This window comes from Apteryx mantelli, chromosome 16, assembly GCF_036417845.1.
Source record: "Apteryx mantelli isolate bAptMan1 chromosome 16, bAptMan1.hap1, whole genome shotgun sequence".
NCBI lineage: Eukaryota > Metazoa > Chordata > Aves > Apterygiformes > Apterygidae > Apteryx > Apteryx mantelli.
In genome coordinates, this window is record NC_089993.1 from 10,674,860 (window position 1) to 10,697,234 (window position 22,375).

The 22,375-nt window shown below is 41.7% G+C and overlaps 2 protein-coding genes across 15 annotated transcripts in view; one reads left to right on the forward strand and one right to left on the reverse strand.

Moving 5' to 3' along the window:
• Nucleotides 1-17,794, reverse strand: part of PDXDC1 (pyridoxal dependent decarboxylase domain containing 1) — a 34,087-nt gene extending 16,293 nt beyond the window's left edge. For 2 of the 4 annotated variants that reach the window (XM_067305966.1, XM_067305965.1), the window contains exons 1-9: nucleotides 17,640-17,794; nucleotides 10,159-10,232; nucleotides 9,542-9,604; nucleotides 8,246-8,329; nucleotides 7,157-7,303; nucleotides 4,599-4,788; nucleotides 1,518-1,586; nucleotides 921-999; nucleotides 7-91 (exon numbers count right to left, since the gene is read on the reverse strand). In XM_067305966.1, coding sequence (XP_067162067.1) covers nucleotides 7-91; nucleotides 921-999; nucleotides 1,518-1,586; nucleotides 4,599-4,788; nucleotides 7,157-7,303; nucleotides 8,246-8,329; nucleotides 9,542-9,604; nucleotides 10,159-10,232; nucleotides 17,640-17,660 — 812 coding nt within the window. In that variant the 5' untranslated portion in view covers nucleotides 17,661-17,794. Of the gene's footprint in view, nucleotides 1-6; nucleotides 92-920; nucleotides 1,000-1,517; nucleotides 1,587-4,598; nucleotides 4,789-7,156; nucleotides 7,304-8,245; nucleotides 8,330-9,541; nucleotides 9,605-10,158; nucleotides 10,233-12,960; nucleotides 13,018-17,475; nucleotides 17,499-17,639 lie in introns of those variants that run through there. The other 2 variants (XM_067305967.1, XM_013940177.2) reach the window with 2 other exon arrangements.
• A 3,022-nt stretch (nucleotides 17,795-20,816) lies between these two features.
• The window catches only part of MPV17L (MPV17 mitochondrial inner membrane protein like), a 35,547-nt gene continuing 33,988 nt past the window's right edge, over nucleotides 20,817-22,375 (forward strand). For all 11 annotated transcript variants that reach the window (XR_010885807.1, XR_010885809.1, XR_010885806.1 and 8 more), the window contains exon 1: nucleotides 20,817-21,150. Coding sequence is in view for 6 of the 11 variants with exons in the window: in XM_067306230.1 (XP_067162331.1) it covers nucleotides 20,820-21,150 (331 nt within the window). In the remaining 5 variants the exon portion in view is untranslated. The remainder of the gene's footprint in view (nucleotides 21,151-22,375) is intronic.

Below are 22,375 nucleotides of genomic sequence, written 5' to 3' on the forward strand. Positions count from 1 at the left end.
TCATACCCTTCTACATGGAGCCACATGTTGTACTGTTCACAAAGTTCCTTCAGGCGCCCAAGTTTATCCGTGTGCCCTGCTCCTGGTGTCCCTTTGTTGAAAAGGAAAAAGGCTGGTCATGAAGGATAAGAATGCAAACTAGGACTTTACGCGAGAAGAGGATCTCTCATTCTGTTGTTGAAAAAGTCACACACAGGAGTAGGAAGGGGGATATTAAAAAGAGCTCACTACATTCTGCTCATTGTGGATATATGAACAAACGGAACTCTAGACAAAATTAAAAGATGCATGCTTTGTTTGTCAATATATATTAAAAATACTTAGAAAATTAAGTGTCCTAGGCATCCAAAAACTCAGCAGCCTCAATTAAGAACTGAAGAGGTTTTTAATACATTCAAAGTATGACTTCAGTTAAAGAAATGGAAACCAAGATGAACATCAAATATTTTTGCAAGTCCAAAGCAAGTAACAGTCACTTCATTCATACCTAAAATAATTTTATTCATGGGCTGGGCAACAAGAGTTTTGTTTAATTATTTAGAGGAAAAATATAGTTTTTAAAGTTAAAATTGATGGCGCACTCATTAAAAATCCAAGAGTGAGTGTTAATGTGAAACTGATTTTCACCAAAAGATTTGCACTCATTAAAAACAAAAACAAAAACCAAAAACACTCCTCCCCTGAAAACCCCCACATTTTAGTCATTTTAATACATCAACTGACAAACAGAACTGTAACAGTACAATCCAATTTTGAATCAGTTACATTAATACCCCTCTGGACAGCTAATTATTGTCCGGACACTAAGATATTCCTTGGAATGAAACCACTAAGCTGTTTAAGAAAATATATTTTTATTTTGCATTTATGTATTCATTAAATAGTGTGCTTTTTTGTTATTGTTTGTTCGTAGCACTTACCAGCATTGGCCACAAGCAACAAAGGCAGTTTTCCAGATTCAGCATCATCTTTAATCAATCTGTCCAATAAAGCAACATCCTGTTATCAATAAGAAAAAAAAATATATATTTATAAATGCATGTGTCAAAATCGATTTATTTCTGTTGATCTGGAAAAAATGTGCTGAGTAGAACAGGACAGCATTCTTAAGTTTTATAAGCCAATCCCCTGATTAAATCCTTAATATCTTTCTGTTTGACTTGCACTTTCTTTTTCTCAAAGGTAAAGTAAGCCAAAGGTCAGATAAAACATTTGTGAGATGCAACAAATACATCACATACTTTGTAAACATACCTCTTACTACACATATTCTAAACAAGCTCTTGGACTAAAAAACACTTTATACAAGACCAAGATTTAAGCTGCTGCTGGCATTTAAGAAGATCTCAACTACTGAGAGAATTACAGAACGCTAGAGAACACTGTAGAGTTACAACATGGAAAATTCTGAGGTTGAAAACTTAAGTACATTAATAATTCTTTCCTAACAACATCCTTGATGTTAACTTGATGTTTCAGAAAATGTAAGATGTCTTGAGGAAGGCAAATAAACTTACCATTTGATGTTGAGATCCAAACATAGTGTTACAAGGCACACGGCACATGCAGGAAAGAGGTAACCCTAGCTGCAACAGAAATGATGGAATTTGAACAACTGAGCCATGCTTTAGGATACTCATTTCAAGTGTTCACAGCAATGCACAGATTAAGCAACAAGACTCAGAAAATAGAAAATACAGCAATTAAAAAAAAGGGCATTACATTTTAAAGCAAGTTTCCTGCTAAAACTTATGACCAAATTATTAGCGAAGAAACACAGAGGAGAAATTGGAAAAAGCAATAGTCAAATTTTGGTTAGCACATGAACTGCATACAGTATTTCTAATGAGAAACCTGCACCCTGTATAACAGCCCAAATTCATGCCTACTTTCTTGGCCATACTTCAATTAATACATCCTCTAAACAAACAGGCCTTTTTGCCAGTGGCAGGCTCCACTGGAGGGTCATAGTCACCTTCCTACTGAGCAGGCAGCTCCCTGCCTACTTGGAGCGGGCTGCTCAGCTGGCTATTCACGCTAGCAAGCCTGATGTTCTTCCTTTGCTTTGGATCCAAATGCCAGATAACTTTTCCTCTATTAACACGAAAGAAAAAAAGAAATCAAGGTCTTTCCTATATTTTGATCATGGATTTTGACCTGGAAGATCACTAGGAAAGTGAAGTCTAGTTGATCACACTCACCACTTCGAACAGTAGGTTCAGTAAATTAAGGCAACTCTAGTTATAGATCAAGTTGTGTTTATCCTTTCATTTAAGAGAAGCTGAATTAATATCTGAATACTCGGGTCCAGTCATCTCCTCTACAATATATACATAACTTCTCAAAATCAAAGATAAAATAGCACCACTTCTAAGTTCAGCGATTGCCTGACAAAGGATAGGTTAGCTTATAAACAAAAGATAAGGCACTGCTGTTATTAGCAGCAACTGCTCTATACTCAGAAACAAAAGTTACCCAAAATACCAGTTCTTGGTAGCATTTCTTGAATTAAGAAATTTCAGTCGAAAACTACATGCAACACTCAGCTTACAAAAGTCACCAACTAATTCCAATTAACTTTCACCACCTTTTGGCTCAAGCCTTTTTTTAGCCAAAAAAAGTTCTGTGGTACCATTTTTATTCCTCTGCAGCCAGCATTTTAAAAAATAATGCCACCTCTATGCCCTTAACAGGAATATGATGAAATAGCAGTGATTACTGGAAAAGAAGTATTGAAATTCTCTCCTCGGACTGTTTCCCAATCTTCTAGCTTTCATTACCTGAATAATCAATGTCACTATAAATATTTATCATAGCAAAAGGAGCGAAGGAGAGTACAGCTGTCCACCCACCAACACTCCTCCTTTGTCTGCTAGGGCATCCTTATCTACCCGATTTTCTTCTTCCCATGTACTACCCAAGGAAAGTTTCCAGAGCCCTTTGCCACCTTCTTCCCTCATTTCTGAATTACAAAGCAAACACACACACAGACACACACTTTTACCAAAAGCATAGGCCCTGATTTCGAGAAGATACTTTTTCCTCCGATAAGCCTATTTAATAAGAAACCTTTGCCAGGAAAACAATATAATGTGACATTAATCTTAAAGTCATTTTTAATCTCTGTTACTTGTGCCGCCACACTCTTCCTCCAAGGACTTGAAGAATGAAGGCTCTAAGAACCTGAGCCTTCACTTCAGTCCATGTTAAGTTTAAAGATATCAGTAGCCCATTGAATGTTAGGCATACAAAAGGAAAGTGTATATATGGCCTCAATTAGCTTATTTAAGTTTGTAAGCATTTGTGTAAAAAAACGCTTGGAAAAGCTACAAGTTTTAAATGCAATGAGGAAAAACTGGGTTTGTTTAAATCAGACATTTTTTGTTTTTTTTTCAGTAACCTTACTATTCCAAGCAAAACTTCTGACAGGGGACCAATACAGTCTAATTCTCCTTATATCATTTTCCTTTCAAAAATCATAATGTTTTGACAGTGGGAGTTAAGAGGAACCATTCAGAACAATTTTTGCAATAACTAAGTGTTTGGAAATCTTGCACTTTGGAAGAAGTGCAATGAAATCTGGAAACAATTGCAAAACCAAAAACAAAACCCCACAACAAAAGAAGTTAGCAGCTAGTATATGGGTTCATTTCACTGGAAATATTCAGAAAATTTTGTTCCCTCCCACCTTATCATTGCTGCAAAATACAGACTGTATACGCAGCCTGAAAGTATTTTTTCCAGATAAATGTTTTTAATTAAAACACACAGTTTACTACAGCTGCTGAGGTTACTCCCAGTTTGGATTTCATCTGTCTACACTTTATAATTGTGTTGGGAATGCCAATTAATAAAGCAATACCAACACTGTTTAACATTTTAATATTACTAACTTGCACATATTTGGCTGGTGTCAAAGCATATTTTTTCCACCTTAACCAACCTCAGACTTCTACCCCCTCACTGTGTTGCTGTTGTTCACATTGCTATTGTTTCTACCTTGAAGAAAAATAAGTAAATTTTCAAAATCATCATGGTAGCTCTGCTTTTCCTAAAATCAAAATAGAATTTTTTTGAGGCCCAGACTCAGTTTTCATTCTTCATAATGCCCCTTTTCATACTGTCGTTCAACCCGCAGACACATCACCCTCAGTCTTAGGAACTATAAATAATAGTGTAGGCTATAAAAATCTATTCTGTCCATAGAAAGGCAAGGCAGAGAAGAGACTGAAGGGAACCTGCTCAGGAGGAACACTGATCGGACAACAATGAGCAAATGCGCGGATGGAACAGGAGTGCTGCAGAGACACCTTGCTCGGGGGATACCTGCCTTCAGCAGACCAAGTAGCACTGGCAAAAATCTGGAAGAAGCTCCACTTCTAATGGATGGCCTTCCAGGCAGACCCATGGGTGTAAATGAAAACCATCACTGGTCCCAACCAATTAACAAGAGAGCTGCTAGTATAAAATACCAGTCTCTTCCAGGGAAAGTCCAAACATTAAAAAAAAAACAAAAAAACCACACCTAAGCTGCCAACAGGCAATAAGAAGCCAGACAGGTTCTACTTGCAGCTGAAACCCCAACTAATACACTTTACCTGATTGCAGAGAGCTTGGCCCAAGCCCATTCTAGCTGCAGAACTAATGTATATAACAGGCTGCTTAGTATACAGCACATTAAATCCTTCTACTGTATAATCTTCATAGCGTGTGTGAATAACAAGTCGACAGATTTTTAAGAGACCTTCACGATCATCTTCATGATAATAAGCTGACCCATTTTCATACCTGCAAGAAAAACTGAATAAGTATTGACCAACAAAAACAATATTCAGTTCAATGTTGAAAACATCACTGACCATCTAAGGAGCTCACAAGAGGGCAAAGAAGAAAGATAACAAAAAAATCTTTTATTTACCTAGAATAAAATAGAATAAAAGAAAACTTTGCTTAGACAGGCTGAGATGAACAACGAGGGAAGCCTAGTATATATTTTCGTTTCAACTCAGAGATGAAGTAAGGAAGAGAAAACACTTGGGACCTTAAACATTTCTTAAAAGAGTTCAAAGTCTTTGCTGCAGGAAAAACTAATTAAAAAGACAAACTCAGTGTTTCGCCTGGGTTTAACATACATGTTAATTCTGGTTTACTAATTTTAAAGGAGAAGGCAACATGACATTCTTCAGTTATGAGTAAGGAAAAATGGAATGAGAGACAAAATATGGCAAACATGGGCAGAGACCTGCAAACTTTGTTGTGAAATCACATATAAAGATATCTCATAATACCCAAAATTACTGATGTCACTTCTATCTTAGTGAGTTTGAAAATAAGACAGTTTAGTAAAATTTATTCAGTATGCTGCAAAGCAGTTGTCTAGAAGTTTTAAACACCTGAGTTACATAAATAAACTATAGTTTTCCTCAGAAATACTTTTACTGATTTTATGCTATTTTTGCCTTCAATTTGATTTATTAAGCACACTTCTTTGGGGCTTTTGAGGTAGTTTCTGCCTTCAAAAAACAAAACAAAACACACTTTAAACAGCGAACTCAGATCAGCACATTAACACTTACAATCAAGAAACAGGAACAATGTAACCCAAGAAGAGAAAAGGTACAATTGTTCTCTACAGGTGGCCATCTGTCAACTCTCATAACTACAGAAAAGGAAACAGCAGCAGTGAAGGTAGTAGATATGTTGATATATTAAATGACTTGCAAGCTAGACTTTTCTTTTAGCATTTTTGTGCATGTAAACCAATAGTCTTGCACAATTTAAGAGCGGAGTCTATTCACAAATTTAAATAAAGGCCCTGAAGCATCTTAGATTACCACTGACTATCCAATGCACAAATACTGCCCAGTGTTCCAGGGTTATCTCCAGAATGATGCACGTGCAAACATTTACTTCACCTTCATACAACAGTTCTGTGATCCAACATGGTCACAGAGAAATCCCGCTAGTGTGGCTCACGTGCACAGAAAACGTCAAGTAGGATGAAGTGGCCCACAGCATGGTGCTGGCGCAGTGCTGCTGTCTACGGGCCGCAAAAGTTTGGGGACCACAGTCCAACAGGTATCCATCATTAATCAAAAAAAACCCACAACGCTATTGGATATTAGATTCAAAACAAATATTTCCTTTTATTAGCCACACCGCTTGTGGAACCATCACACACACACTGTACATGTGCACATCCATCAAAATGGCTGGATTATCTGCAACTTCTCACAAATTTCACTGTCACACAGTTTCAAAATATTTAAGACAAATAGAGATAACCATTGAATTTATAAAATATATGAAGATATGAATATGAGCTTGTCAGCATAAGAAACATCCTTTATTACCTGTAGCCTAAATATAATCGTTAGGATTAAGTTTAGTTATCTTTTTTGCTGTTTCATCTCACCCTGTGCTTAAAAACACCACCTCCCCCCTCCAAAAAAAAACAAACTAAAAACTCCACCAAACCAAAACCAGAACTCTGACCATCAGTAGCATTGGTGAGATTTTTTGAAAGATATGGCACTGTGAGAGGGAGAAAGCATTTTTGCTTTGGGAAGAAAAAGGAAATTCTAATCAGCAATACCTCCCCCTCCAACACACACCCACCTACCCACAAGATTTCCAATCTTCCTCCTGTGGGACAGTTGAAGATAACCACACTGAATGATGAAAAAGGCATTTATGAGAAATTTCACTCTACTAAAGATTTCAATAGTGTTACCTACCGTACCTGAAAAACAGAACTAGATCCCAGAAGAGCCAATGAAAAGTTAACTGAAGATGTCTTTTAAAAATATAAAGTATCACAAAACTCAGCAACATAACATATGGCTCAGGAAACAAAAATTTAATTAAATGGTCAACTATCTGCCTGCAACTGCACTTTGGCCCTTAATTCCACCGTACACTTCTTATAAAATGATTTTTACGACAAGCATATTATGAACAAATTCCTGCCTTTCAACAACAGTTTTTTTTTTTTTTTTTTTTTTTTTTTTAATAGTGTGACATATTTAAGACCTTTCAAAGAACATTTGTAAGTTTATGGCACAACAGTTTCTTTTCTGGATATCCTCATTTCGGGTACAGGTATTTTTAAGCAGTTATCGCTACCAAACCATATAAGTTATTCACAGTGACCCACCTGAAGAGCCTGCAAAGCCAGAGAGTAGTATCAGAAAGGATCCTTGCTGTAAGCTTTCTCAGTCTTTCCCTGTCCAGCACTGATATATAAGCAGCCAAGCTATGTCCCAGCAGAGCCATGTGACCCTGTTCGCCAACATTTTGCAGTCTGCAAGCCAGAACACTGTATCAGAGTAACTGCCAACTAAACACAGGTCATGCATATTACAGGAATTTTAGGCTAGCCTATTTTTACTGTACATTGGCAGAACTTGGTGACAAGCAACTTGAAATATTTATCAGAATGAAGTACAGTACACCACAGTGACCCTCCTGCCGTTGTGTATTAACATACTAAAATCCTAGGGGAGACAACGGCACTCGCACTTGATTTGGCCAAGCTACTTATGAAAACCCTTCAGCTTCTGTTTAGCTATTCAAGGGAAATCGTAATGGGAGCTGAAGGCTTCCTCCCATCAGCCAGTATGAGTCAGAACTAAGCACCTTATCTGCATTGGACTTCAGTTTGCATTAACACATACCTTCTTTTCCTCCTGCAGACAAAGCTCAGGGGACTATTACTCTATTACTATAAAGCTTTCATTAATGTTTTCTTTTTCATTTTTTTCTTGAATCTCTAAACTATTTTTCAAATGTTAATATTCCATAAACTACTGCAGATTAGTCAGTATTATTTCCATTTTATGGAAAAATGGAAGCCAAGTTTCTTTCCTTTTTTTTAAGATCTACAGAGAGAGGTAGTAAAATTTTTTTTGTGCTTGGTCTTCAAAGTTTTATGAATCCTTCACAAAATTCAACCTAAAACAGCCTTCAGAAAGTAGAAAACAAAACATGAGTTGTTACATCAGAAATAATTCCCTTGTATAGTACAATTACTAAATTGAATTAACTCAATGAAAGTGTCACGATTTTAAGAAAACCAAATCTAATGCATTATTCTGGTTCACCATATAAAGTAATTAAGTTGCCTTAAAGTAGTGGTTGCACACTATCTCTACACTTTAAAATGCTTAAATTTATAAATTCTGTAATAATCAAAGTGTAACAAAATCGGGTACCTTCTACATACAACAATTCAAAGCGGCTTTACCTGTAGGCCTGTGAAGACTCCTCCTCCTCCTCTCCATGCATTAGGTTCTGAACTAACTGAAGTATGCTCACCATATCCTGGCCGCTGGTGAGCCGGGGCGAGGAAACAAAACCAAATCAGAACAGGAGGTAAGTACCAGCACCTAACGACAAGGCCACTTAGAACACGGCACAGTAAGACATGAAGGCAACACTAGACTATTTACCAAACACTGAGTACAGCAACAAAAAACATTCTTAGTTCCCTGAAAAACAAAGTCATAAAGACAGTGCTGCTGTATCAATCAATTCAAAACCCTATTAATTATAAGTAGCACACTTCAATAAGTATGAACTTGGGCTCACAGAAAAATCAAATCCACTGAAATCCGAGGATTTGGACTGAAGAGCTTGACTTGACAACAATCAATTGTTTATTACTAGACAGCAAAGTAAGATAACTGCTAAACATCCAAGTTTCTCTTCACAGGATCCAGTTTCAGCTAAAATTCAGCACATCTCTAAAACCATTATCTACAAAGACCAGTTTCTAGCAAATACAAGCTACGTTTAGACTTCTGAAATGATGCACTCCAACACAATAAAAAATGGAAAGGACCCACAACTCAACTTGTACACTTCCAACTAAAATTTATAGTAGTGCAAGAACTAACACACCTAAAGTTGAAATTGCTTTTTATTCTTAGAAAAAGCCAATTTAGTGTCCCAACTCAAAAAAAAAAATTTCAGTTTATGTACACAAGAGTGTCAAATAGATTGCAAAATTTTCTTAAGTGTTAGCTTGGACTTATGCAGGAACCATTTGCAGAGCGGAGGCTATGACAAATTTAAACTTTAATTTTCAAATACAGCGATCTGTGCCTTATGCACAAAAGCTCCATGCAATTTTTCAGACTGCTGTGCTAAATAGGATTTTTTTTTTTTTTTAAGGTTTTCTACTTTATCCAGAAAGAAATATCAGTCTCAGTTATTAATTTCTTAACTGGATGTTTCAATGAATCTTTATTCTGTAGCACAAGTTTATCTGCATCTACTTTACGTCTCAATCACAGCTATATGCAGCAATGCTTCATTAGCTTCCAGCAGTACAAAATTTCAGTCGCCAAGGACAAGCGATGTTTTTTCCCCCTCTTCATAAATATGGAAATAGTCACAAAAGTAGATTCATGCCTGGTAAATGTTAATGTTTGCATTAATACAGAAGTTGCTTGGAAAGCAAACATTTTATATGTAATTTACAGACTCTTTAAAAAAAAAAAGAAAAAAAAAGGCGTTATCTAAAATCATTGTTGCTTACCTGCCTTGGAGTGGACCAGGAATATCCTTTCGTGTATATCTCTTTTCATTTTCTTCCTCTTTTCTAAATGAAAGACGCAAGAACAAACTACTATATTTAGTTTGTATTACAAAGCAACAAATATGTATGTATGACTTTGATTCGCAGAAATACATACTGACATGTTTTGCAACCTATGACTTCACTTAAAACAGTTTTGATGAATAAACCAAATAAGATCAACATAAAAATTCAGCTCAGACTGAAATACAAAGTTCCTAAGCTTTTTAATCTTTTTAACTCTTTAAGAGAAAATGTCAAACTTGGTGAATGGTCTCATATATGAAGGAAAAGTTACTTGTATTGCAATAGGAAGAGATCGGACATTTGAAAAAATGGACTCACTGGATTCATTCTGAATACTACAGAGCATGCATTAGAAATATATACATTTATTTGAAAAATCCCATCATTTGAGAAACAATGGTGATTTGTATAGGTGTAAACTTCAAATTACAACCTGACCTTAAGCTACTAAGAAAATGAGTTCTATCTGCTTAATGACAATGACATTAATAATCATCTCCAGCACAGCACATACAGTTATTGCTTTTGTGGTTGTTATTCTTTGCACATACCTTTGATTGTCTTCTAGCATCTTCATTGCTTCATTCAGATTCTTTCCCATCTCTGCTAGAGTAGGGTCGACCATCTTTCAGGGAAAAAAAAAAGAAACTTTTCTGAAAAGACTGATAAACCATCTATCTCACTAGTGTGCCCACATCCTTGATAAAAATTAATGCATGAGGCAGATGCTTTTTAATTATTCAGTGCGTACTCTTTTAAAACAGTATCATGTTATATATCCTGAACTCAGAAAACAAAATGAAAACATATAACAGAGTACAGAAAACATAATGATACTCCAAATATAAGTCTTTCTGTGGAAAAGCTCATTTAAAAGTTATCCTTTCACTTCACCTGAGAACTCATATTTCTACACTACTAAACGTTACCATCTTCTCAGCTGTGTATCATCTCTTTGAGGCCAGACTACTCCCTGACACATTCAGCTCTCTTACGATAAACTGATTCTCATTAAAAAACAAAACAAACTCTAGCCTCTCCACCACGGTAGTAACTGGAAAAAGACACAAGGAACAAAGCCAGATCACCGGATAAGCACAACATTATTCTTACACATTACCTTCCAGAAAAGGAGCTGTTTGGGAAGCTAAACATTAAGAATTTTGACTAAGGTTGGTCTTTGAGCATTTTGATTTAAAATCATAGGAAAATAATTGCATAAACTGAAAGTTTGTGTCTTCAGATTGTCAGTTCAACTAAAAGGCATTCAAACATATTCAAGTATTAGTTTCTAGCAGAGGTTAAAAAAAGCCAGTATTTCTTAACTGGGGAAAGCAAGATGTTTTTAAGGCTGCTCTAGCAAATGTAGAGGTAAAATGGCAGTTTTGTAATATAGAGCATAAACATGAACACAACATAGTGTCATTTAGGTTTACCTGTTTAACTTTGACAACAATAATTTTCAAAACAGATGGGAAACCACCTCATCTAAACAATCTTATAAACTTATTTCAAGTACCTTTAAACCAATTTGTAATCTAAATTTGAGAAATGCCCTTTAACAAGACAAAAGGGAAAAACCAACCTGCAGTTGGCTTAAAGATGACTGACAACTTATTTTTCAACAGTTGCAGCCCTCTAGCTACATAAAACAGGTTAAAAACCTAAGATTCACTGCTGAAACCAGGTAACAACACATACTTATTAAGGAGCCTGTTGGGATGGAAAAGAACTTAAAAAAAAAAAAATCATTGAACGGAGCTCCTATGAACCAGCTGACAAACTCAAAGATCAGTAAGTAGTTTGTTCAAAGCAAAAGCAGTTTTTCAGAAAAACTGTCACTTAAGAACTTTAAACCAAACAGCCCGGTCCCCAAACCAAAGCATCTAGTAGTTAACCCTTCAGGTTGTTGCTAAGGTTTGGGGTTTGTATGTTTTTAAGAACACAATCCCAAACAAGTTCAAGAGTATTTAAACTCGCACTAGCCATGCTGCAGAGATACAGTGGCTTGCTTGCTAAGGCAGTCAGTTGAGAAACAGTATTGCCCAAAGTCTGCACACGCTTCCCACCACTGGCAGTCACAGGGCACGCGTGCCACCCGGACAGGTATGGCTGCTCATGCAGAAGTAGGCACAAAAGTAAATTTAACTCCAGAAGGGGGTGGGATTAACTTACATGAGCATTTTACACTATTTTCATCTGGAGGACTGATTAAGAGAGGAAAAAAAAAAAAAATCAGTTGAGAGTTACCATATGTTCAAAGACTATTTTTTACTGAAATATTTAGAGATTTATCTCATGTTATAGCAAGGGGTAGGTGGCTGGAAGAATCAGTAGCCAGGCATGGTCACACTGGATCAAACCAAACCGATAGCTCTGCATTCTGTTGCTTTAGAAGTGGCCAGTAACAAATGTTTGAGGAAAGAACAAAGAAAGTCTCCCAAAATCAAACCTGATTTTTACAGGGAGTAACTGACCAGACATAATTTACTGATTATGGCAGCCTCTATTGCAAGATGGTAACAAAACATGAAAAATGGATAGAAGGCAGTTATTTGCTTAAATCTTTCTCAGCATTAGATCCAAAAGATTCAAACATCTGCTGCAGATGATGTTATAAGATGTAGAGACATTAGAAGAAAAGCATCTGAGCTGCTTATATTTGTTACTAACACAAAATTCACCTGCTGGAATCACATCAGATATTGTAACTTGCATATGCTTCCCCTGCAATTCACCCTCTCTCGCTTTCTAGTAACTACCATGCATGAATCCCTTCTGCAAATAAGCAGACAGAATAAGGGCATAACACACAGTTTAAAACTTACTTTTCTGCCATAGAATGTTACTTTAAGTTTCATAGAGTGCTATGAAATCCAGCAAGTCTTTGAATTCTGATATGGGTTTAACAGGAAAATAAATGCCTTCTGTTTTTTTCCAATTGTTAACTGGATACACAGCAATTTATTTTCTCCCTTGAATCACAGGAAGCCAAAAACCCCTATTACCGCTGCATACTGAATTTGATGTATACTTTTCCTCCCCTACTCACATTAGCAAGGGTGTGGAGGTGGAAAGCAGATCGTCTTTCTGCTTATTTTAAACAGCTAGAAAAATAGGCAGTGGCAAAGTTTCAAGGAGCCATTCCATTAAGAAAAGTTTCTGAATACACGTTCAATAATGCAGCATAAAAGCAGCATATTGCTTTGGTTTAGTCTGTAAGTAAACTCAAGTGTGCCTAAACTCTGAGCAGTAACAAACAATACTTTTTTAAACAGTTCAAGAACACAAATGAAAAAAAGATTAGCATGCAAGCTTTTGAACACTACCTGCTGAACCACAGGTCAACATACTTTTCTTTGGGCAATAACAACTGCATTAGGTGTAAGTGCTGTGATGCCTGTATTGGATTTTTCATAAGGATGCAGAACAAGGTATAACCCTCGCCCTGGGAAAATAAAGTTGCCCAAGCAGTGCACTAACTGTAAGGGTGCAAATACTTGTTGTCCAAAGCGTTAGTCTTTGCTCTTTCAAAGCTTTTCAGCATTCGCTGATTTAGAGGCTACAGAGCATCTTGGTGCTCTTCCTTATGCACCTCTTGAGCATTCTGCTTTTCTTCCATCTTCTTATTTGACAGATTCCTTCATTCCCTATATGAATATTTTCCATGCCTATTTTGGAAAGGGAAGTAAAAGCTTCATAGTACAAGAAACAAAGAAAACACAATTTTAAAGCAGGATGCACTAGCACCCTACCCAAGGTCACTTCCCTTCAGCCGCAGGCTCCATCCCTGGGCTTGCCTGACTCGTGTTTTATTGGTCTTCTGCAGCATCCGCATCCTTCACGTGCGCCATCCCAATAAACTTGTTTTCATCTCTGTAATTCTTTCCACCAAGCACTAAGTAACTCTTTCCACCAAGTAACTTACAGGAAAGCTATGGGCCCTCTTCAGTACTCCATCCAGCACAGCAGAATTGGCATGTCTCTAAGTTCTCCTCTACCTTTTGAATTTAATTTAATATTATTAAACTTATTTTTGCTTTTTTATGCAAGTTTCTGAGATTATTCATAGGATTGTTTAGACCTACAGTTCTTGAAAATCTGAAGGATAAAGAAGCATGTGTTTGCTTTCTTTTAGGTTGTGTCCTCACGTGTCTGGGAGTAAACCACTGAGACAGAAGATCAGATGTGCCTGCAGTGTGAACCAGCACTCACTTAATAGACATTATCAGCTCTAGTACTTTTTAGACTCCCAGTACCAGCAGTAGTTCCAATCTCTAATAAATATTAATAAATAGAGCCAGACATCTATTGATACCACTGATTTAGAAACCACTACTATGGTCTACTAGCTTGTGGAGAAGCAGCAAAATTATGGCAAGAGAAAAAGGGGTGGGGGAGGATAAATAATGTTTTATTCTCTTATCAGAAACATTATATTAGGAAGTATAAGGAATAAAACAGAGGAACAGAAATGAGTCAAAGAAAAATGCTGTAGATTTGAAGAATCAACTCACTTAAAGTTTGTGTCTCTGCACATTAATATGAAAGCCAGAAATATTTTTTTTAAAAAATGTTTCTCCTTTGCTAAAAAGAGACTTAGAACTGCAAACTGGGAAATAACTACAAAAACTGGGACACTATTTGCAGAATTACCTCAGAAACTGAAATTGCCTACGTTAGCCTCTGTTTCTGCACTCATTCCTTCGCCTGGAATCAAAGGGATCGACTCTGATTGCAGGTAGGTTTTTGATCCTTTGACTGGTTGAGTTACAAGACACACGATGCCCTTTCAAGAGCTAAGGAGGCACCAGCCACCACTTCTTTCCATTCAGCATCCTGCCACCTCCTGCCCCCTTCAGTCCTTCAAAAAACCTGATGTTCACTAGCTTACGTTGATTTTTTTTTCTTAAATCATGTTACCTTCAAAATGTACTAATCCAACCCAATAAGGTTAACTTGCAGTAAGTCTGATTTATGTTTACTTCTGAATTTTGTACTTAATATTTTATTAAAGCACTTTGAACTGTAAACTGTTTCTCACTTAAAGGCAGCATATCTGACCACTGGGTCACTTGGTAAGAGCAGAAGGATGAGGGGTCATCTCTAGTTGTGATAAGACTAAAGGTTAATTATAAACTTAGAAATGAGAATATTATTTCATATACTAATGCTTTTTAATCTTAATTTTGCATTCTCAGTAGGCTGTACCTCAGATGTAAGAAAGAGACAGACAATTTTTAACAGTCTATCAGTCTGCAAAAGTAAACTATTGTGTGTGCAGAGACTCACAAGTGTAGCTAATTAAATATTTCATGAAAAGTATGTCTCATTTTCCCACTACGCTACTACATTTGCTTAGAAGAAAGTTTTACTACCAAAACCAAAAACCATTCTCAACAGTAAATTAGTCTCAAACAACAATCAGTTTATTCTTCAGCCAAAAGAATACTATGTTTATTCACCAGGCTAAGAAAAGTTATAGATAACAACAACAAAAACCCAGCAGCTTCATGATTATTAGCCTTAAATGAAAAAGGCGTCATATTACCATAAGGCTTTTGCTTAAAGGCATTTGCTCTCTTTATCCTAATCACTTCCCTGACATGCAGCAGAATTGGCACACAGGTCTGCTGTGACGAGTTTTCTGTGAAGTTACCAGGATGTTAGGGTAATTAATGCAGTTACAAGAGACAAAAGTCAGAGGCTGAGTGAGAAATCAGAAACTTTTTCATGTTTAGGAAAAACAGTGTTGTGGAGTCTGCAAGAAGTTGTGAAGAAAGAATTTGCCATGTTTTACCAGTGTCAAAGTAATCAATCTGAAACTTAAAATGTTAAAATCCTTCAGAAGATTTGTCACATAGGTCAAAATACAAATGGGAGAAACAAACAAACAAAATCACAGATCCACTGGCCAAACTTGTTCTGAAATTAACACAGGCTTCCAGAAGAACTTAAGCTTGAAGTTTCAACAAAAAGGATTTCTGGATCTCATCTGAAGTTCATCCGAATTCCAATCCCATGCCACTTATGACACACAATATTCATACACTGAAATGAAGGAGATCATTTGTCTGACAAAACAAAGAAAATCTACAGAACTAAACTACTAGAATGGTGGTGTGCACAGCTGTCTATCAGATTCTACAAGTTTCACTCACAACCCCATCACACAGCATTTTCAACTCCCAAGAAGCTTTTCATTTAGTAAAAAAAAAAAAAAAAAAAAAAGTCTATTTTTTAAAATTTGCACAAAACTAGTGATTGAGGTTGTTTGATATTACCATACCTTACAGCTCATCAGATGATTCTATTAAAGTGTCTTCTTTATTAAGAAAATTTAATACAAAATTTTGACAAATTTTAATACAGTGAAAAAGTACTTATCACGGATGTCCCAGTAAGTCATATGTGCAAATAAATAAAAAGGAGAGAATCCATTGTTCAAATAAAAGACAGTTTCAGATATATTATGATAATGTTTGCATAGGCACAGTATAAGTGGATGCGCATTCTTTGAGGACAAACGTATTCCACCTGGGATGAATTTCAGATTTAGGGAGAAGACTTCTAATATACCAAATAAAGTGCAGGTTTTACTGATATACAACAATCCTTAACCAGACTACTTCAAGAAGGCACTAACTGTTGTGGGAAAAAGACAATTATATCATAATATTTTATTATATAGAGGACAACTTTCACTATGCAAGGGGAAAAGAAAGCCATGTTAAACAAGAGAGGAAGTAATACAAACAAAAACCCTTTATACATATCTATTTATTTGCATATAGAGAAAATGAGACACCTAAGTCTTCACAGGGCCCTCACCATTATAGACTACTGCTCACGTCAAGAATACAAACAGTCAAAACATGAACTTTTACTCAGTTAAGACTTTTAAGCATTTAAGCCTTAAATTAGGTTTTTATGGCTTACTACAGTGATTTAGTTAATCAAAGTTTACAAAGATTTTGTCAGTGCTACAGGGGAATCATTTGAGACAACTCTCATATTAATGTGTATTCTTTAAATATTTTTGCATATTTTACCATTACTAACTGGCCTCAGACAGAAAACAAAGCATATTCTAAACTAGTATACTCAATTAAGTCTCACTTAACTAATTTAAACTTTTTAGAACAAGTACCAGTCACTGATTTTTGTTAGCACTAGTAAAGACCTTAAGCTTTTATAGCCTACCAAATACACTTTAACATATTTTTCATGGGGATTTTACTATATCAAATAGTTCTGTTACCCAGTCATTAATCATATCAGAAAGACAGTTGCTGACTTTCCTTAGTGTTCATTTTACTAGAGCCCATCCTATTCAGTCTTGTCTTGCTGATTCCAAAGATCACAAAGACTGATCATGTTGGGTATAACAAGTGAGGCAAAGGAGAAAGATGTATTAACTTCTCTTAAGCACACAAAATAAAACTATACCAAGTGTATTCTATTCTTGAAGACAAACAAAAACGTGGATAAGCTATATAAAGCAGCCATTCCGTTCGCACTTCTCAAACAGGTCTTCCGAAGCACAGCAGGTGCCATAAAAGCCAGCAGATGTGTGACAGCTCCTGGATTACTCCACCGGAGTCTGACTGACTCACAGTGACAAAGGCAAAACAAGCCTTGTCCGTGACTTACGGCATTACAGAATCAATATTTGCTTTGTACAGTACGTCGGACAGAAGAAAGCAAACAACTGGCTGAAAACGCCTCCAATATAAAAGGGGAAAAAAAGGTCAAGCAGTATTTCCTCCACTGTCTTGCTGAAGCCTAACGCTCCCAGGAAATAAGCTCCACCTTCTTTTTTCGAAAAGAAAAAATAACTGTCCCTAAAGCCTTTTCCTCGCAGTTACCTCAGACTTTTCGCGGATTCCGGATGCAGAAGCCGCCGGCGCCTCGCCGCCGCCCCCCCCCGCCCCCGGGGCACGGCCCCGCCGCCCCCCGCCGCGGCGCAACGCCCGCGGCCCGCCGCGCCTCAGCGCCCCTCCCGTCCTCCGCCGCGGCGGCCCCCGCAGACCTTCTCCAGGGAGGCGTCCATAGCCGGCGGCGCCCCCGGTGCGCGCCGCTCCCCGCCGGGCACTTCCGCCTTGGCCCCGGCCGGCTCCACGCTGGCAGCGCTGACGAGCCGCGGGGGGAGGAGGCACGCAACGCGCTCACCTAGGGAACGGCGGCGGCGCCCTCCCAGCTTCCGTAGCCGCTGCCTGAGAGGGGACCAGACCAACGCGGGAGGAGCGTGGGGAGGAGCCGGGACCGCACGGGCGGAGGGGGCAGAGTGCGCGTGCTTTCTTCAGCGGGCCGTCCTTTCCGGGACCGCCTGCCTCCCCCTCGCTATCTAATGGAACATTCTTGGAAGGGGGCCGGGAGGCGACAGGTACTGGCGCATGCGCAGTGAGTGCAGCCCCGCCGCGGGGCGGACCGCAGCCGGGGCGCGGCTGTGTCCCTGGCGCCGCGGGTTCGAGGCTGCCGGGCGGAGGGACGGCCGAAACCTGTGAAAAACACTTGGCCGTCACACCAGTTTTGTTGGTTTAACCTACTTATTACTGCCGCCTCTGAGTGCTCCCTTCTCCTCAGCATCCCACGAGAGGATGCTGGTGCTGCTCTAGAAGAACAGGCCGTATCTTGCCCTGCGCTGGCATTAAACACGAAGGAGGTGCCCGTAACAGGGCCCGGGCAAGCAGGCTGCCCTGCCCGGGTGGCAGAGCGGGGCCCCGTGCACGGGGTGGCCGGAGCACGGGGACGGGCTCGACTTGCCCTCAGGCTCCTCGGGACACACAGCCCTAGGCAGCCTGATGCCACTCACCCCCACGACACCTGTAGTGCGGGCGCAAGGTCTTCCGCACCCCTGCACCATGTGCAGGCACGCTCCTGTCACACCACGCTACTCACTGGCGTGGGCATCTACAGCAAAGGTTTGCAAACAGCATTACTGTTATTCCCTACTCAAAAGCATTTAGGACAGCAGGGCCTCATTACGATAAGTTCTGTGAAAAACAATAAAGGTCCTACAAATCCCATTTGAAGCAGAATGGCAGGCTCAGTTCCACTGCTCTTATTTCAAGGCTAAACACCTTATTCATCAAATGCTGTAAAAATTATTGTTTCATTTTCAGTCAGCTTCTGTGGTGCAAACTGGTAAGAGATACAGAGAATTCAGAGGACATTTTTGCAATCATGGTATAAGAATTTTAAAGTAAGCCTGCAATGAACAATCACAATTATAGATGTTATTCCTGGTCCTGGGCATAAAAAAGAGAAGGATGAGGAATTTGATTTGTAGGATCATATGGAGATACAAATTTTATTACGTATTTCTACTCTCTTTAGCTCTGTTTATATTATTTGTCTTAATTTATTAATATAATTTGTAGATATCATTAATATTGTTTGTTCCCAAACTGATAATTACAGCTCCTGGGTCACCACACAATATATCTTTCCAAGTACAATCCAGTTTTCTCTATTGTATTATTAAGCTACCTATGACTATTTAGATTCATTTTTTCCTGGCAGGTTTCATCATACAGTTTCAAACGCATTAATAAACCCAATAGGATGCACAGCCTTCCCTTTGCATGCTATGTGTCCAGAAAAGGACAGCTAGGTGGGTCAGATGCCAGCACTGGCCCAAGCACTTTTAACCTACAACTGGAAGCTGCCACAGTGAGAATCTAGACCTACTCAGCATCTGAACACTGAAACAGTCCCAATATAGCCAAAGGTGTGCTGAGAAAGCTCCACTTCCCTTTAATAAAATTTCTGTACTGCCAGAAGCGGTTTCATTTTTGTAACTGTGTCCACTCTTGAGTTAGGCTTTTTATCTACACTTTTATGGGTCTACAGCATGGAGCCGGCAGGAGCAGCGGCGGTAAGGTGCGGGGGCTGAACGAACCACCTCCTCCTGCCTGGCGATGGGTCCCCCGGGCAAGCCTGAGCTGGCAGAGGGGCCTTGCTCCTGCTGCTCGGCAGCCTTCTGCGGGCAAGCGCTGCGCTGCAGGACCCCGGCACCGCCAGGACCAGGGGCGCTGCGGGGGCTCCGGCGCCTCTCCGCGGCCGCGGCTCCGGGCGCGATTCGGCGGAGCTCGGTCCCGACGCTCGGTGCGCGCAGCGAGGCGTGGAGCGGAGCGGAGCGGAGCAACCGCGCGGGACGCTGCGGCCCGGCCCGGCGCGGGACACCGGCGGCGCCAGGGAGCTGGCAGCAGCCGGACCGCGGACCAGCAGGCTTGGGAAAAACACCCATAACCCACTCGTGTGAGCAAGGAATAATAAAAAATAGAATAAATATAAATAATAAAATTAATGTAAACATTAAAATAGATATAAATATAAATGATAAATAAATAATAAATAATAATAAGTAATGATAAGGCAACAGTGGCTAGCGTAGCGTCCGTTCGGTGCTTCCTAACCAAACGCTGCAGCAGCGCCGCGGTGCTCCCGCAGCGGTGCTTGGGCGGGAAGAGCCCCGGCGCAGGAGGCGGCGGTAGCGCCGCCTGTCACGCTCGGCGCCTCCAGCCACGGCCGCGAGCCGCCGGGCGCCCGGGGAGCGGGGCCGGGCCGGGGCGGCGATGGCGGCGGGCGGGCGGGCGGGCCCGTGAGGCGAGGGCGGTGGCGGCGGGCGGGTCCCTGAGGGGAGGGCGGTGGCGGTGGCGGCGGGCGGGTCCCTGAGGCGAGGGCGGTGGCGGCGGGCGGGCCCGTGAGGCGAGGGCGGGAGGGCGGCGGGCGGCGGGCGGGCCCGTGAGGCGAGGGCGGGATAGGGCGACGGGCGGGTCCCTGAGGGGAGGGCGGTGGCGGCGGGCGGGCCCGAGAGGCGAGGGCGGGAGGGCGGCGGGCGGGTCGCTGAGGCGAGGGCGGTGGCGGCGGGCGGGTCCCTGAGGGGAGGGCGGTGGCGGCGGGCGGGCCCGAGAGGCGAGGGCGGGAGGGCGGCGGGAGGGTCGCTGAGGCGAGGGCGGTGGCGGCGGGCGGGCCCGTGAGGCGAGGGCGGGAGGGCGGCGGGCGGGTGCCTGAGGGGAGGGCGGTGGCGGTGGCGGCGGGCGGGTCGCTGAGGCGAGGGCGGTGGCGGCGGGCGGGTCCCTGAGGGGAGGGCGGTGGCGGCGGGCGGGCCCGAGAGGCGAGGGCGGGAGGGCGGCGGGCGGGTCGCTGAGGCGAGGGCGGTGGCGGCGGGCGGGCCCGTGAGGCGAAGGCGGGAGGGCGGCGGGCCATGGCGGCGGCGGCGCTGCGCGGCGGGGTGCGGCGCTTCCCCTGGCTCTGCAACGTGCTGCTCTACGCGGGTCTCTTCGCGGCGGGCGACGCGGCGCAGCAGCTGTGGAGGCGGCGGCGGCGGCCGGGGGGCGGGGGCGGGCCGCCGCCCGACTGGGCGCAGACGCGGCGGGTGGCGCTGGTGGCCCTCGCCTTCCACGGCAACTTCAGCTACGTGTGGCTGCGGGCGCTGGAGCGGGCGCTGCCCGGCCGCCGCCCGGCCGCCGTGCTCGCCAAGGTGCTCTGCGACCAGCTGCTCGGCGCCCCCGTCGCCGTGCTCGCCTTCTACACGGGTGAGTGAGGCCGGGAGGGAAGGAGGGATGGAGGGGGGGATGGAGGGAGGGAAGGAGGAAGGCGGGGATGGAGGGGGCTTGGCCTGCGGCCCTCGCCTCCCGCCGTCACCTGCCTTGGCCCCCGGCGCGGCGGGTGCCTGGAAATGCCAGGCCGGTGCCACAGGGAGCGAATGCGCCGGGCCGCCTTCTGCTTTGAGAGTATTTAGAAGCGCGCCGCGCTGCTGCTAGATGGTAATGCATAATCCTGAAAGCCAGTGAACGAGAAGACACTTAAGAGCCGCATCTATTTCAAAAGCAAGCAGAAGGAAATAACATGCCAAAAATAATCAAAGGGACTGGTGCGAAGCAAGGCGCTCATTTAATTTAAGCGTCGCGTGGACCAAGAGTGAGATGGCCACGCTATTGGTGTGGTGTCGTGCGGCTCGCGCTTGGCAACCCTGGCAGGGCCGCCGTTCGGTTCTCGGTTGGAGAGAAGTGAAGCAAAGGAAGAAGTCAAACGTCAGATTTTTAGGCTCACAGTGCTGCGTGCCTGTGTCGGACTGTGAGCAGAGAGGTGTCCAAGGGCCAAAGGGACTCGAAGGACCACACGACGGACAGCAGAGCTGAGATCCCCAGACGGGGCAGCAATACGATGTGCTGGTGGGCTATCAGTGTGCCAGCTGAGAGACACTCTTAACTTTGTGGCACGCAGATATCTAGGAAGAGAGAAACCTGAGTTGGACTAAGCCACTTTGGGCCCCTGCTTTATTAGCGGATAAGTAGATCTGATTTTGGAGTGCTTGGTTACAGCCATGTCATCCAGCTCCTCTGGCTAAGATAGGTCCTCTCTTCCAGTTAAGGTGGGTGATCTCTGAAGAACTGCTACATCTTTTAGAAAGACATAGAGTCTTAATTCAGCACCTTAAGATTCCCATCACATGCCATACTGTTTAAAGGGTTCACTATTTTGACTTGTAGATATTTGCATTTTATTTCTCGTTTGCGCATGTCTAATATGTAACTTCAAGTCATAGCGCTTTTGACTTTGTCCGGCCCTGGCTGTAATGATGGGAGCTTGTTCTGAGGCTCTGTTTTCCTAGCATCAGGTGGAACTTGGCTCAAATAGGTTTTGTTAAAATTTTGAAATGCTGTGTGTGGAGTGTTAAACAAGTAGGTTTTGGAACTGTTCTACTTGTCAATTCTAGAATTTTGTGTAGATATTTGTGATGGTAAAAAATAGCATGCT